Raw genomic sequence first — 16,207 nt, forward strand, 5'->3', positions numbered from 1 at the left:
ACTGCAGATGCTGGAGAATCTGAGATAACAAGGTGTAGAGCTGCATGAACACACCAGGCCAAGCAGCATCAGAGGAGCAGGAAAGCTGACGTTTCAGGCCTAGACCCTTCTTCAGAAAATTTTTCTGAAGAAGGGTCTAGCCTGAAACGTCAGCTTTCCTGCTACGCTGATGCTGCTTGGCCTGGTGTGTTCATGCAGCTCTACACCTTGTTATCTCAATATATGTCACTTGCAGCTCTCCACCTGGTAGCTGGGGCCCCTTCAGCTCTATAAAATTTCCCCAGAGAAAGATAAATGTAAAGTGTTTCCACATCTTCAAATGTCATCATTAGGTGCTGTAATGTAGGTTTGTTTCTGATTTCGGCATTCAAGGGCAAAATATGACCTCCTGGTTCAGAAGGCAGCAAGAACTACTGCAAGAGTCAGCATAGAGGATCAACAGCCTGCTTGACGGAGCACAACCTCTTGATGTAGTCTTCCTCAGAAATGTTCAGGAACTGACTCTTGGTCCACGGTTCCTCTGAGCTGGCTATGGCTTTCTAAGAGGTTGCCTTAACTACTGCCTACTAACAGGCCCACTTACTGCTCATCTCTGTTGTTGAGGGTACTGTTCTTGTTCCTCTTCCACCAACTGTTCCTTCATTCAAAGGAAAAAAGCAATTCTAGTCCCAATGATAAATGGTGATTATTTAATCAGCACAACCAAGGGTAAACAAAAATCACAAAGAAGTAATTTCCAATTTGGAGGATGGAAATGATATTGGGGTTACATTATAAAATTCTCATTGATATATCTTGAGATCCACTAGTCTATATAACATGCATATAAGATCTAACATATCACAATAACTTGTAAGTAATTTTGTCTTAGGATTTCTTAAATTGCATTGCAATCTTTAATAAATATATCAAGAAGTTTAGGACTATCAGCAAAAATTGAAGCAATCATTTGATTATTAATGCTATTTCACAAATACCTTATTACAATGTTACAAATAAAGAGGTGACATTTCAACATTCTCTGTGCGGTGTGTATTACAAAACACTAAGGGAGTCAGGGTTTCTGTGGCAATATGCACTTATTATTTGTTACAACAAATTACTTGTTTTAGTCTGAAGCAATGGAAGGTGATGGTAGAGGCTCCAACTTATTTTCCATCATGTAGCTACCAAGTATCAGTCCTGATGGTATTATTTGCCATTGCAAGAGTGAGAAGCATTCACAACTGATTATTAACTTATTTGGCCACTCCGTGCATTCACCTTCCTTGGCAATCATCTCCTAGAGAAGTAGCATAATCTGGAGTTCATGACTCAAAGGTAGGGACAATATCCACTGCATAGTTAGACCTCCCAACATTCTTTGTACCAATGCATTATTTTAGGATATCAATTTTTTAAAGCTACCTTCACGGACTGAATCTAACATATTATTACATGAAACTAAGAAATAAGAACAGAGATTGTTGCTGCACCTTGTCCATCATTCCACGATCTGCAATGTCAGTTTCTGATCCTAAATGCTCATATAAAGAATTTCTGAAAAGTGTTTTCTGTAGGTTGGATGTAGAAGCAGTCAGCTTTTCAAAACTTTCCTGAATTCCTGAAAATCGTAGCACACAAAATTAAAAAAAGAAATCAGGGATTTTACATTAAATGTTTCCTTCTAACGCCGGCTGCCGGACAGGAACAACTGTGCATGCCTGCTTACCATCCTCTGTCTTTGCTGTAGTCCCAGTGTTCATCTCCATTAACTGATCACTATGCTCATTCTCCTTGTTGCTTCCCAATAGTCCCCTCGCCCAAGACACTGTCACCATCACATGAGCATTCATCACTCTCTCCTGATACATCACTATGCTTCACTGCATAAGACTATAAAATGCAGAAGCAGAAATTGGCCATTCAGCCCATCATGTCTGCTCTGCCATTCAATGTGATCATGGCTGATCTGATAATCTTTATTCCCATAACCCTTGATTCCCTTACTGATTAGAAATCTGTCTATCTCAGCCTTGGATATTTCTAATGACTCAGTCTCAACAGCCCTCTGCAAATACTCCTTCCCCTGCTATGTATTGTATAGACCACCACCATAGACTGGATGTGGCAGGACAGGAGCTTTGATTTCATCTGCTGATTGTGGGATTGCTTATCTCTGTCTATTGTATACTGTTAATGCTGTGCGGAATGAGGTTTAAGTTGCTAGATCTGTTCTAAATCTATTCCATTTAATGTGGTAGTACTGTCAACAAACATAACAGATGATCAACATGAAAACAAGATATTTGGTGGAAATTGTAGGAGTCTGAATAACAAGGCGTTTGACAGAATTTGTGGCAGAATTAGACAGGAATTCTGAAAAAGCCAATCCTGACATCAAGATAATCTTTGTCTATCATTTGTGCTTTTCACGACTGCCATGGCAAGTTTCTCATTGGCAGTGAGTTCCCAATTAACAGAATTATTGCTTGTTAGATGCCTTGTTGATAGTCAAACTCACCTCACGAATATTCAGATTTCTATCTCAACAAACTCATCAAACAAGCTAGACATTGAGAAAACTTGACATGGAAACCAGAGTACCTGAGGTTATGAGTTCACTGCTTTCTCCAAAGGACCTCCATGTTGGACACTGGACTGCAACACCTCAGAGCATACTCCATGGATTCTGGTCACACACAACCCATATCCATGGACAATGTCATCCTCTAAGAAGGCTCATGGCATATCTCTGACCCACGTATAGCATGCTTCTGCACTTCCAAACTGGACTGACAACTATCACTGTAACGTTGCAGTAAGGACACTGCACTCAGGGCCATGACTCAGCTAATGGACTGCATCAGGCTGAACCTCTAGGGCTTTTGCTCACTGTCATATTATACACTCACTCTGAGCCTATCTGGATGATCACAGCCTCCATCCTTTGTGTTGCTTGCCCCCCTTACCTAGAGAGACGAGGGTCATCTTACTTCTGTCTTGCTTGCCGTTTAGCACACACATAAAGTAAGGAACCTTGTATGGTTGTTAGTAGGTAGGCCTTAGCCTTTGCTCAGGGCATATCAACACAGTAGGTCAAGGGCTAATATCAATCAGGGGCTTGGAAACAGTCAGTCAACCATTCAGCTGGGGAATGGTCAGAGTCAGGATGATATGTACATAAGAGTGAAAAATTGAATGTCACACAGCCCACCACCTATCTTGAAACTTTCTGCACTACTGGGGGCTATTTTCTTCCTGGAATGAGAGCAAGAGGGGTATTAAGTGAGATGAAAGTGGGTGGCACAGCTGTCAATTTTGGTTCAGGTGAGGAAGTCTCCTGAGTGAGTGATTAGGTAGCATAGAGGACATGCAGGATTAGTGGTATCATGATTGGGGTGCATGACAGCGACTGAGTGAAGATGCTGTGCAGGCAACAGTTAGAGTGGTGGGACATGAGCCTTGGAGGTAGGTACAATAACAGTTTGATAGATGGTTGTTGACTTAACCTTGAGTGCTATCATAATGGCATTATTAGATCTTTAGTGGTTTCTCCAATCTATCATCACAATAGAAGACATGTGCTGTAAATTCCAAGTCTAAGTGATAGCTCAAAGAGGTAATTAAAGAATCAGCTGTTTGGTATGGGATCATTAATATAAAAGTTTGTTTTAATAACCAATTAAGGACTTGAGGGGATTTAGTGTATTGAATGGCCTTTAATGAATGAGAGTTCTTTTTATAAAGTATAGTCCGTGATAGGTATTTAGAACTTTATTTTGTGTCATCATTGCTCCCAGGTCTGCCCATAGTGGATAGTCAGGAAATTTTCCATTGGAGGTGACAAGGGGCCATGGCAGTGAGTGATGAGGAGGTATGGTTGGTATGAGTTGACATATGTGGGCATGGAGATTTCACCATCAAACCATGAGTTTATATATGCTGGCATGTATGGGCATAGGGAACAGGTTGAGGGAAATATGGGTTGAACACGTATGGATGTGGGGAATGTTTGTGGGGGGTTGGTGGTGAAAGCTAGAGGGTGCAAGCTTTAAAAAAGCAGCTTGGACAAAGTCAAAGAGAGCTAAGGCAGGCTTTCTAAACAGCTAGCCTCAGCACTTACAGGCCCTTGTAACCACCTTCAATCTTCATCTGGGACCGGCCGGTCTGACTTCATCATTTACCTGAACTCCTGTCGCCAATTTCCTCAATAGAAATTACACCATTTTGGACATTTTTACACCAAGACAGAAGCAGAAGTCTGGGAAATTTCCCAACTCAAGCTATCAACACTCAGGAGTGAAAAATACAGCCCACCGTTTTTTTAAAAATTGTTTCACAGGTGGTGAATGCCTCTGAGTCATCATTTATTGTTCATCTTTCCTGCATCTGGTTCTTCATATCATGTGGACAGGCTGGCAAATATGATGGTGGTAACCTTAGGGGAAGGCTAAGATGAATCATTTCTCCACTGTACCAAAAATAGACTCCTCCCATTTTGCAATTTCTTCATTTTTTCAGAACTATACTTTCATCAATATACCTTCAGACCCACAGAAAAATCCATTATGTAAACTAATTCTTGTGTGTAACATGTATCTATCAAAACTTTCTGAAGACAATGAATCACAATTTTCTTCATAACCAAAACTACCGTTAATAAAGAAAAAATGAGAAAAGCAATCACGGCCTGGAAACAGTAATTTACAAACAATAATACTTGGCCTGTGAATGACCTGAGAGGTTTATAACAAGGAACAATTACAAGGAAGTGTCTACTTCACAGAAATGGCTTTACAGATACAAGCTAAATTTGCAGCTAAGAATCACAACTGAATTTTGGAACCTAGGTTAATCATAAGTAAAATACTTTTTGTGTGATTTACCCCGCAGCTATACAAAAACGAGTTTCCTGTTTTGTAGTTTGCCACTCATACTTACTGAATCTCATGCCTTCTTTTATTCCGGTTAACTTAAACTTCACCAGATCAAAGAATTCTTTGGTTTGTTTTTCATAAAGTTTTCTAATGCTTTCTGAATACACCTGAAAAATGCAACAGAATTAGGGAGAAAGAAATATTTGACATTTATCATTAGTAATTTCAATGTAATTTGATAGTGCTTCACACATTTTCCCTTGTGTTTAAGTTAGATAATGCAAACACAGGGAATGCTGGAGAAACTCAGCAAGTCTGGTGGTGTATGTGGAGAAAAAAATAGAATTAACATTTTGATTTTTACATGGCTCTTCTTCAGCATTTTAATACATTTAATGTGTCTAAAGTTTATAAGTATTGACTGTGAATTAATAATATATGGAACAAGACATAGTTTACACACACACTAAGCTTCTGATTGAACGTCAATGTGGTGTTTGTCTCTCAGATATTCTTTTTAGATATGTGGATTCTAGATCGGCAACACAGTGGTTAAGTGGTTAGAACTGCTGTCTCACAGTGCCAGGGATCTGAGCTCGATTCCACCTTGTGTGACTGTGTGGTGTTTGCACGTTCTCCCAAATCTGTGTGAGTTTCTGTCTGGTGTTCAGTTTCCTCCCAAAGTCCAAAGATGTGCAGATTAGGTGGATTGGCCATTCTAAATTGCCCTGTAGTTTCCAGGTATATGCAGGCTAGTGGGTTAGCCATGGTAAATGTGGGGTTACGGGTATAGGGTGGGTCTGGGTGGGGTGCTCTCCGGAAGGTTGGTGTAGACTTGATGGGCCAAAAGGCCTCTATCTGCACTGTAAGGATTCTATGATTCCAGAAGAAAATTCACCATCTCTTATGTCAAAGTCCATTCCTTCAATGGCTTCTGGGCCTTATAATCTCCTCTAATATCACGGTTATTTTCTGTGGAAATTTTATGCTCTGTTGTCTACCTCTAATCTAGTGCCATGCCTGCTTTTGCTCCTGATCCTCATAGGAAATTTCATTCTAAACCAGATCTGCTCGTTCTGACTTTCATCTTGCTCTGGATTTTTCTCTGAATGATCGTTTCTTTGCTTCACTTTCTGCTTCCTTTCAATGGCTGCTGACTCCAGTCATTCTTCAGAGCCACTATATCACCCTTCATTGGACAGATTGGATTTGATCTTACAGTCCTTGCTTACTGATGTTGTGTTCCTCCCCTCCAAAAGCAGATTGCCAAACCAGCTTAATTTTTAAATGAAATTATTAACCTATTTTTCAAACCAACTTGTTCAGAGAAGAAGTTAACGTCTCAATTAAGGAAGTCAAAAACATCAGGGAATTAAATTGAACAATCATGCATCAACACTATCAAAAATGATTCCCAGTCCATACATCTTCCAAACCTTTTTCTAATAGCCAAGAAACATACCTTTGATAGATCAGTAAAAATAGCAGGGCTGTTGTTTTTAATCCAAGCCATTAGAGGGCTATATGGCAATAATTCATCTTGAAAAATATTATGTTTGGGAAAAATTAGCTCTCCCGATTGTTGCAGCAAGCCAATGTTTTGGTCATTTCCCTTAAACACAATGGAAATAGCATTTTTAAGGCTCTAATACATTTAGCAACAGAAATTAAGACACTTAATTGACCCCTTCCAGGATTTTCAAATATTTCAAGCCAAACTAAACAATTGTATGAATGAACATTCCAAAAGAAAAAAAAACACAATCAAATAAGTAACATGTTTATTCATGGATAAATAAGGTATTTGGCTTTTTTTAAATTAAGCTGTATAAAACTTTAGTTAGGCCACATTTGGAATATTGCATGCAGTTCTGGTCGCCACACTACCAGAAGAACATAGATGCTTTGGAGAGGGTGCAGAAAAGGTTTTACCAGGATGTTGCATGGTCTGGAGGGTTTTCGTTTCAAGGGGAGATTGAATAAGCTCGGATCCTTTTCACTGGAAAGATGAAGGCTGAGGAGCAACCTGATAGAGGTTTACAAAATTATGAGAGGCAAAGATAAGGTGGGTATTCAGAGGGTTTTTCCCAGGGTGGAAAGGTCAATTACAAGATGGCACAGGTTCAAGGTGAGATAGGGAAAGTTTAGGGGAGAAGTGCAGAGAAAACCTTTCACACAGATGGTGGTTGATGCCCGGAACGGACTGTCAGTGGAGGTGGTGGAAGCAGGCACATGAGCAATATTTAAGGTGTACCTTGATAGGCACATGAACGGGAGTTGAAATACAGAGATAGAAACCGTGTATGGGCAATAAGTAGCGGGTCTAAACAAGGATTAGGAATCTTCATGTTGGGCTGAAGGACCTGTTCCTGTGCTATATTGTATTATATCAGACAGATCAAGGGAACTTGAAGTCTTGACATATACCAAGTTAGTTGATTTCAGTAAAGGAATTTAAAGGGATACAACAAATGAATTTGGAACAGCATTTCTGTGGGCAAGTAAAACAATCATTCATATTTCCTATTCATGAGAGATATGCACCAACCTGTGTTTTAAACTATCTACAAATAGATAATATTATGACATTCATGAGGCTGAGCCATTAATCATGGCTGCTGGCATCAATGGACAATATCCTAGAATAATTTATCTCTCATGAATAATGCCCAATTTGTTCGGCTACTGCAGGGTAATCAATACTTTTGAAACCATATATCAAATAAGAGCCAAACTCTTAACAAGAGGGAAAAAAGTCGATCAAAACATCCAATAAATATTAAAAAAAAGACAGGTCTTAGTCTATCACATTTAATACTTTGGTTCATGAATGCAAAAAGTCTCCTGCAACCAGCAAACATTGTTGCTTAACATGCCATAATAAACTCATATGTCAAATCAATTTGTCAGCTTGAATCAATGCTATAACTAGAACTGAATAAACACTGATTATCTAATCTTAGTTTTTCCAAATTATAATGAAAACATTCAGGGACTTATCAGAATATTTTAATGCTGAATATTTGACATGGGAGACTTAATCATGCTGTTTGCAGTTAGACATGGATTACTGACTAAACATTTGGATTTGGAATTATTCAGTAAAAGCAAAATAGGGATTTGTATTTCATTTCATTATTAACAGAAAAGAAAGAAAATGGTTCCCAGATTGTTTGTGAAGAGCTTACCACCACATCTGCATCTAATCAACTTTGGTAAAGAAACGTTAGGTAAAGATGATATTCTGATGCAGCCAACAGAACAGAAATCATTCTCAACGCATTTGGTTTGCTTTCATCTGATGAACTCTCTCCAAAATAAATATGGACAAATGAACAATAATATACTCTTGAAACTATTGCTTATAACAAAGTAAGCTTTATAAAGTCTTTGTCATCAGATTCTATCACAAGAAACCAACCAGCAATATTATTTAGCAGTGCACTTACCTGTAGTACAAATAAAGAATTAATATGCCGTATGAATCGACTTTCAAATTGCTGCCGTAAGTTTTCAAACATTATTAATTGTTCCACCACACCTTGCAGTTTCCGATGGCCTAATAAAACCAGAATTTTAAAGTGAAGTTGAATACTGTTGATAACTATATGTACAAATAATTTGGTTTCACAATTATCTTACTAACTTTAATTCTTTTTGACGCAAACTCTAGATTAAAAATAAGTGCTAGGCACAAGCTTCTAATATTAAACATCAGCTGAGGTCATTGAATTGCTGGCCGAGCTGGCTTGTTTTTGTTCAGGCGTTTCGTCACCATGCTAGGTGACATCATCAGTGGAGCCTCCGATGAAGCGACGTTATTCTACTCCGCTTGGAATTTATACTGTCCGGTTTGTTATGGTGAGTTCTGTCATTTCCAGTTTTGATCTGTACGTGTTTGTATATGGGGTCCAATTCTATATGTTTGTTGATTGAAGTATGGGGGGATAACCATGCCTCCAGGAATTCTCGTGCATGTCTATGTTTGGCTTGGGCTACTATGATTACTTTATCCCAGTTATGGCCTGATGGCCTTCATTGTCTGAGCGTACCGATATTAAGGAGAGTTCGTCGTGCCATTTTGCTGCACGAGCTAGCCATGTATTCTGATGGCTAGTTTCCTTCCTGTCTGTCTACGGTAATGTTTGTGGTAGTCGTTGCATGCTATTTTGCAAACCACGTTTGTTCTACATGTTGTGAGTGGTTGCCGTGGAAGTTGAGGGTTTGATCTGTAAGGGTTGCTTTTCTGTATACTGAGGTTTGGAAATCCCTGTTTGTCCATCGCTCGACTTTAACATCCAGAAACGGAAGTTGATTGTTGTTTTCTTCTTCCCTTGTGAATTTAATCCCTGGGAATATGCTGTTGATGATGTGGTGGGTCTCTTCTAATTTGTTGCATTTAAGAATGACAAATGTGTTGTCTACGTACCTCAACTTCCACAACAACCACCCCAATGTCCACAAACAAAGCTGCATTAGGACACTATCTAAATGGGCCAGGACACACTACAACACTCCAGAAATACGCAGGAAAGAGGAAGAACACTCGTACAAGATCCTCGCTTTAAACGGATATTCCCGCAACTTCATCCACAGATGTCTACAAAACAGACAACAACAGAAGGACACAGTATGACGTAACACACTGGCCACACTGCCCTACATCAAGAACATATAGTAACTGACAACAAGACTCCTAAGACCACTAGGAATCATGGTGGCCCACAAGCCCACAGCCACTCTACAACAAACACTTACAAGGATTAAAGACCCCATTCCCACAACATGCAGAACAAACGTCGTTTACAAAATACCATGCAATGACTGCCACAAACATTACATCTGACAGACAGGAAGGAAACTAGCCATCAGAATACATGAACATCAGCTAACAGCAAAACGGCATGAGGAACTCGCCTAAATATCGGTACATTCAGACGATGAAGGCCATCAATTTAACTGGGACAAAATAACCATAGTAGCCCAAGTGAAACACAGACACACGTGGGATTTCCTAGAGGCATGGTCCTCCATCCATAATTCAATTAACAAACATATAGAATTGGACCCCATATACAAACCCATACAGATCAAAACCGGAAATGACAGTACTCACCATAATGGACTGGACAGCATAAATTCCAAACAAAGTAGAATAACACTGCTTCATCGGAGGGTCCACCTAGCATGGTGACGAAACGTCTGAACAAAAACAAACAAGCGAGCAAGTCAACAACCTCATCTACAACCCGTGTTACAGATTTTTGCCAAAACTTTAAGTTAAACATCAACTTACAGCATTGCTTGTCTGAATAACATGATGCTGTCATAACTGTCTACTAAAAATCTTCAAACTACAGCTGCTGTTAAATGGGAAGATTCATTTTCCTCTTGTGTAGGTGAAATAGTAAAAATAGATCATTATGAAGAATCACTATTTAGGGTTACCTATTTAGGGTTTAGAATTTATGGTCTTATCAGCTTGTACTGCATTACAGTTTATATACAATTATATAGTACAGCTTATGTTCCACTTTGCAAAGTTTTAATAACAATATCGTCTGTGATGAGCACACAATGATCCTGACCAGCACCAGGTTAAGTTGTTGATACCAGTGGAAAGTATGATATTGCTACTTTGGGTGTTTCAAAAATGGGGAAAGTTGGTAAACTAGCTTACACGATTTTTCCTATCTACGGTGATACTAACAATGGAGATACAAATCAGCAAAAACCTGGCTTTACTTCCACCACAATTGAAGTGTCAGCTCCTATTCATAAGTGTGAAAATGTCACTGCTGGAATTCTGTCCAAGTAAGAAGAATGCAAGCAGTAAAAACAGGAGGTTATTGATAATTTGTCTGCATTTCTGCCTGTGAATGTGGGAAGGTACAAAAAATTAAACTTAAGGAAAAGTGGAAATAATTTGCATGAGGTCATATGATTTCATATCCAAACAAAATTGTATCCCAAAACAATAAAGCAAAAGGTGCACGTAGATAACATATTATAAATAGTCAAAATTAATAATCTCAACTATGTTTCTTTTATTCAATCATGGGATGCTGGTTGGGTCAGCATTTATTGCTCATCCTTTGCTGCTCTTGAGAAGATGGTTGTGAGCTGTCTACTTGAACCATTGTAGTCTATTTAGTGCAGGAACACCCAAAATGCTGTTAAAGGAGGGAGTTCCAGGTTTTTGACCAGTCAACACTAAATAAATGGTGATATATTTCTGTCATGATGGTAACTGATTTGAAGGGAAACACACAGGTAGTGGTGTGCCCTTGAATTTTCTGCCCTTGTCCTTCTAGATGGTAGTGGTTATGGGTTTGGAAGATGTTGTCTAAGGAGCCTTGTTGGTGGAGAGTGTAAACGTTTGTGGATGCGGTGCCAATCACATGGGCTGCTTTGTCCTGGATGGTGTCAAGTTTCTTGAATGTTATTGAAGGTGCACTCATTGAGATAAGTGGGCAGTATCCCATTAAATTCCTTTCATATCTTCTAGGCAGGTTTTGGGGAGTCTGGAGTTGAGCTATCACTGCAGGATTTCAAGCTGCTGACCTACTCTTGAAATCATAGTACTTTTATGACTGGTCCAGTTTATTTTCTTGTCAATGGTAACACTCAGGATGTTGATAGTGGGGAATTCAGTGATGATAATGACAAGTGGTGATGGGCAGATTCTCTCTTCATGAAGATGGTCATTGCCTGACACTTATGTGATACAAAAGTTTGTTGCCACTTGTCAGCTCAAACCTGGATATTGCTGAATTTGGACATAGACTAGTTTAGTATCTGACGAGTTCAGAATGGTGTTGAACATTATGAAATCATTAGTGAATATTTTGACTTCTGACATTATGCCGTAGGAAAATCCATGATGAAGCAGCTGAAGATGGTTGGGCTAAGGACACTATCCTGAAGAACTCTTGGAGAAACTCCTGGAGCTTAGATGACTGACCTGCAACAACCACAACCATCTTCCTTTGTGACAGGGATGATTTCAACCAGAGATCTTCCCCAGTTTCCATTGATTCCAGTTTTGCTTGGGCTCCTGAAGCCACAGATGCCTCCTTGAGCTAAGTACTGTACCACCTCAAAATGCTGCATCTAATCCGGATTTTATTCACCAGTGTTTGGTTTGGCCAGCTACTCTATACCCAGCAGAACCATTGTTTAGCAGACCTACAAAATATTTTAAAAATACGCCATCTTTGAAAGGTAAATTAAATCTCTTCTAACTTGAAATATCTATCCCAATCAAATGTTGTACTTACTAATGTAGGTATTCCTCAAAAATCTAGTGCCACATAGATAAAACTCAGAAAGTGATCCTCTTTAGGGAACAGTTAATCACTCCGCAAAAGTAACAGTCTGCCTTATGTTTAACCAAAATTTCTTACTTTTTAAAAAGATTCTTCACTGATTTATTGTGTACATTAAGCAAATAAATGGTTAAAATAAATTATGTTAGAAAAAATTCTGCTGGTTTTCTTTAAAACTTCAGAGGATTGGGGTATATTTTGGTGTGCAGTTCTACTAATGTACATAACCTTTAGTGTCTCAAAAAACAGTAATATCAACCAGGCAGTCAACTGATGATCATCAACAAATTATTAAGCCATTAGATGTATCACGATTCAGTCCTAACATCCACATTTTTCAACTGTCGATATCAATCAGGAGTGTGTGTGTGGTGGGTGGTAGTTTCTTGGAACAAGAATGACACATTCTCAAGATAAGAACTTGTGCATGGAATCTTTTAACGTAGGAAGGCTGTTAGCTGGACTTACACATAGTACTGGCTAACCATGGAACTCTTTAGATCTTGCCACTTGTCATTGGTGTATCAGAAGGACTTGCATATTGACAACCAATCTGTTTAGCCATGTTATTATACACCTGTGGCTATCAAGTCCTGAGAGGGCACTTGAACCTGGAGCTTCTAGTCCAGAGGTAGGGTCACTCTCTTTGCACTGCAAGACCAAATCAGGATAAAGGACTCTTAATTTTTCTCACAACTTAGTCAACTGCTGCCTAAGACAAATGTGGAATATCCATTGTTGCCTTGACCAAGTATAGATATCATTATGCAAATAAGGGCCAAAGGCCTGGGGTTTCTTAGCCTTTGTTCACTTTTTTTTTTAAAAGTATATTCGTCGAGGTAAGGGCCAAGGAATGCAGACAAAAATACATTCCCAGGTCAGATAGAAGAGAAAGCTACTCAACAAAATACTGAGGTAGAGGACAGAAATACATTTATCCACATCTTTGTCAACGTCAACTTGTTTCAAAGTGCTTCACGGATTTATTTATGAATTAGCTCACTACATCTCTCAGTTCTCCCAAACTGGTTTTAAAATAATCAAACAAGGATCTAATGTTGAAGAACAAATTGGAACTATGATTTTTTAAAAAATTCATTGTGGGATGTGGATGTCATTAGCTGGGCAGTATTTATTGGCTGACCCTAGTTGCCCTTGAGAAGGTGCTGGTGAACTGCCTTCTTGAACCACTGCAGTCCACCTGCTGTGGGTTGACCCACAATGCCATTCAAGAGGAAATTCCAAAATTTTGACCCAGCCACAGTGAAGGAATGGTGATATATTTCCAAGTCAGGTTAGTGAGTGGCTGGGAGGGGAACTTGAAGATGGTGGTGTTCCCATGTATCTGCTGCCCTCGCCTTTTGAGATGGAAGGGGTCGTGGGGTTTGGAAGGTGGTGTCTGTGGATCTTTGGTAAATTTCTGCATTGCATCTTGTGGATAGTACACACTGCTGCTACTGAGTGTTGGTGATGGAGGGAGTGGATGCTAGTGCCAATAAAGTGTGCTGCTTTGTCCTGGATGGTGTCAAGCTTCTTGAATGTTGTTGGAGCTGCACTCATCCAGGCTAGTGGGGAGTATTCCATCATACTCCTGACTTGTGCCTTGAGGATGATGGAAAAGTTCTGGGGAGTCAGAAGGTGAGTTAGTCACAACAGTATCCCTAGCCTCTTGTCCTGATCTTGTAGCCACTATGTTTATGTGGCGAGTCCAGTTGAGTTTCTGGTCAATGATAACCCCCAGCATATTGGTGGGATATTCAGTGATGGAAACACCATTGAATGTCAAAGGCCGTGGTTAGATTATCTCTTATTGGTGATGGTCATAGCCTGGCATTTGTGTGGCGTGAATGTTACTTGCCACTTGTCAGCCCAAGCCTGGATAGTGTCCACATCTTGTTGCATTTGAACATGGACTGCTTCAGTATTTCAGGAGTCGGAATGTTATTAATGAAACAACTGAAGATGGTTGGGCCTGGGACACAACCCTGAGGAGCTCCTGCAGAGATGTCCTGGAGCTGAGATGACTGACCTCCAACAACCAAGACTATCTGCCAGTTATGACTCCAACTGCCAGAGAGTTTGCCCCGATACCCATTGATTCCAGTTTTGCTCCTTGATGCCACACTTGGTCGAACGCAGCCTTGATGTTAAGGGCCGTCACTCTCACCTCACCTGTGGAATTTAGCTCTTTTGTCCAAGTTTGAACCAAGGCTGTCATGAGGTCAGGAGCTGAGTGGCACTGGCGGAACCCAAAGTGGGCATCACTGAGCAGGTTACTGCTTAGCTAGTGCTGTTTGATAGCACTGTTGATGACACCTTCCATCATTTTAATGATGATCGAGAGTAGACTGATGGAGCAGTAATTGGCTGAATTGGATTTATCCTGCTTTTCATGTCCAGAACATACTTACGCAATTTTCCACATTGTCAAGTAGACGCCAGTGTTGTAACTGTACTAGAACAACTTGGCTAGGGGAGAGGGTGGTTCTGGAGCACAGTGCTTCAGCACGATTACTGGAATGTTGTCAGGGCCTGTAGCCTTTGCAGTATTCAATGTCTCCAATTGTTTCTTGATATCACAATGAGTGAACTGAATTGGCTGAAAACTGGTATCTGTAATGCTCAGGAGCACTGGAGGAGGCCGAGGTGGATCATCCACTTGGCACTTCTGGCTGAGAATTGTCGCGAATATTTCAGCCTTACCTTTTGCACTGATGTGCTGGGCTCTTCCATTTTTGAGGATGGGAATATTTGTGGATCCTCCTCCTCCAGCTGTTTAATTGTCCACCATCATTCATGACTGGATGTGGCAGGACTTCAGAGCTTAGATCTGATCACTGGTTGTGGGATTGCTTTGCTCTATTACTTGCTGCTTTTTGCTGTTTGGCGTGCAAGTAGTCCTGTTTGGCAGTTGCAGTAGGTTGACACCGTATTTTCAGGTATGCCTGGTGCGGCTGCTGGCATGCCCTCTTGTATTCTCCATTAAACTAAGGTTCATCCCCTGGCTTAATGGTAATGGTTGAGTGGGGGATATGCCATCCATGAGGTTACAGATTATGCTGGAGTACAATTCTACCCACAGCAACTCATGGATGTCCAGTCTCGAGTTGCTAGATCCATTCGAAGTCTGTCCCATTTAGCACGTGAAGGTGGAACTTCACCTCCATAGGGACTGTGCGGTGGTCGCTCTTACGGATACCATCACACACAGATGCACATGCAGCCAGCAGATTGGTAAGGATGAGGACAAGTATGTTTTTCCCCTCTTGTTGGTTCCCTTCCCATCTGCTGCAGATCCAGTCTAGCAGCTCGGACCCAACCAGCTCGATCAGTAGTATTGTTGCTAAGCCACTCTTTGTGGTGGACAATGAAATCCTCCAGAGTATATTCTGTGCCCTTGCCATCCTCAGTGCTTCCTCTAAATGTTGTTCACATAGAGGAGTACTGATTCATCAGCAGAGGCAGTACAGTACGTGGTAATCAGCAGGAGGTTCCTTGTCCATGTTTAACCTGAAGTCACAAGAATTCATCAGGTCTGTGAGTTAACGTTGAGGACTCCCAGGGCAATTCCCTCCTGACTGCATAACACCGTGTCGCCACCTCTGCTGGATCTGCCCTGCCAATGGGACAGGACATATTCAGGGATGGTGATGGTGTTCTCTGGGATATTGTCTGTAAGGTATGATTCTGTGAGTATGATTAGGTCAGGCTGTTGCTTGACTAGCCTGTGAGACTACTCTCCCAATTTTGGCTCTAGCCCTCTGAAGTTAGTCAGGAGGACTTTGTACGGTCAACAGAACTGTTTCTGCCATTGCCTGGTGATTTGTCTGGTTTCATTCTTTTGAGACTTTGTAGCAATTGGTACAACTGAATGGATTGCTAAGCCATTTCAGAGGGCAACTGAGAGTCAACCACATTGCTGTGTGGCTGGAATCACATGTAGGCCAGACCAGGTAAGGAAGGCAGATTTCCTTCCCTAAAGGACATTAGTGAACTTACCACATTTTGAAAAGTTGTTAT

The 16,207-nt window shown here is 40.4% G+C and overlaps 1 protein-coding gene across 1 annotated transcript in view; it reads right to left on the reverse strand.

The window, feature by feature from the left end:
• Positions 1–16,207, reverse strand: part of LOC109935445 (exocyst complex component 1-like) — a 109,579-nt gene that overhangs the window by 33,639 nt on the left and 59,733 nt on the right. Inside the window, exons 11-14 of the mRNA XM_048605323.1 lie at positions 8,309–8,418; positions 6,322–6,471; positions 4,924–5,026; positions 1,476–1,603 (exon numbers count right to left, since the gene is read on the reverse strand). Of these exons, the coding sequence (XP_048461280.1) occupies positions 1,476–1,603; positions 4,924–5,026; positions 6,322–6,471; positions 8,309–8,418 (491 nt within the window). The remainder of the gene's footprint in view (positions 1–1,475; positions 1,604–4,923; positions 5,027–6,321; positions 6,472–8,308; positions 8,419–16,207) is intronic.

The sequence above is a fragment of the Rhincodon typus genome, chromosome 14 (assembly GCF_021869965.1).
Source record: "Rhincodon typus isolate 14 chromosome 14, sRhiTyp1.1, whole genome shotgun sequence".
Lineage (NCBI taxonomy): Eukaryota > Metazoa > Chordata > Chondrichthyes > Orectolobiformes > Rhincodontidae > Rhincodon > Rhincodon typus.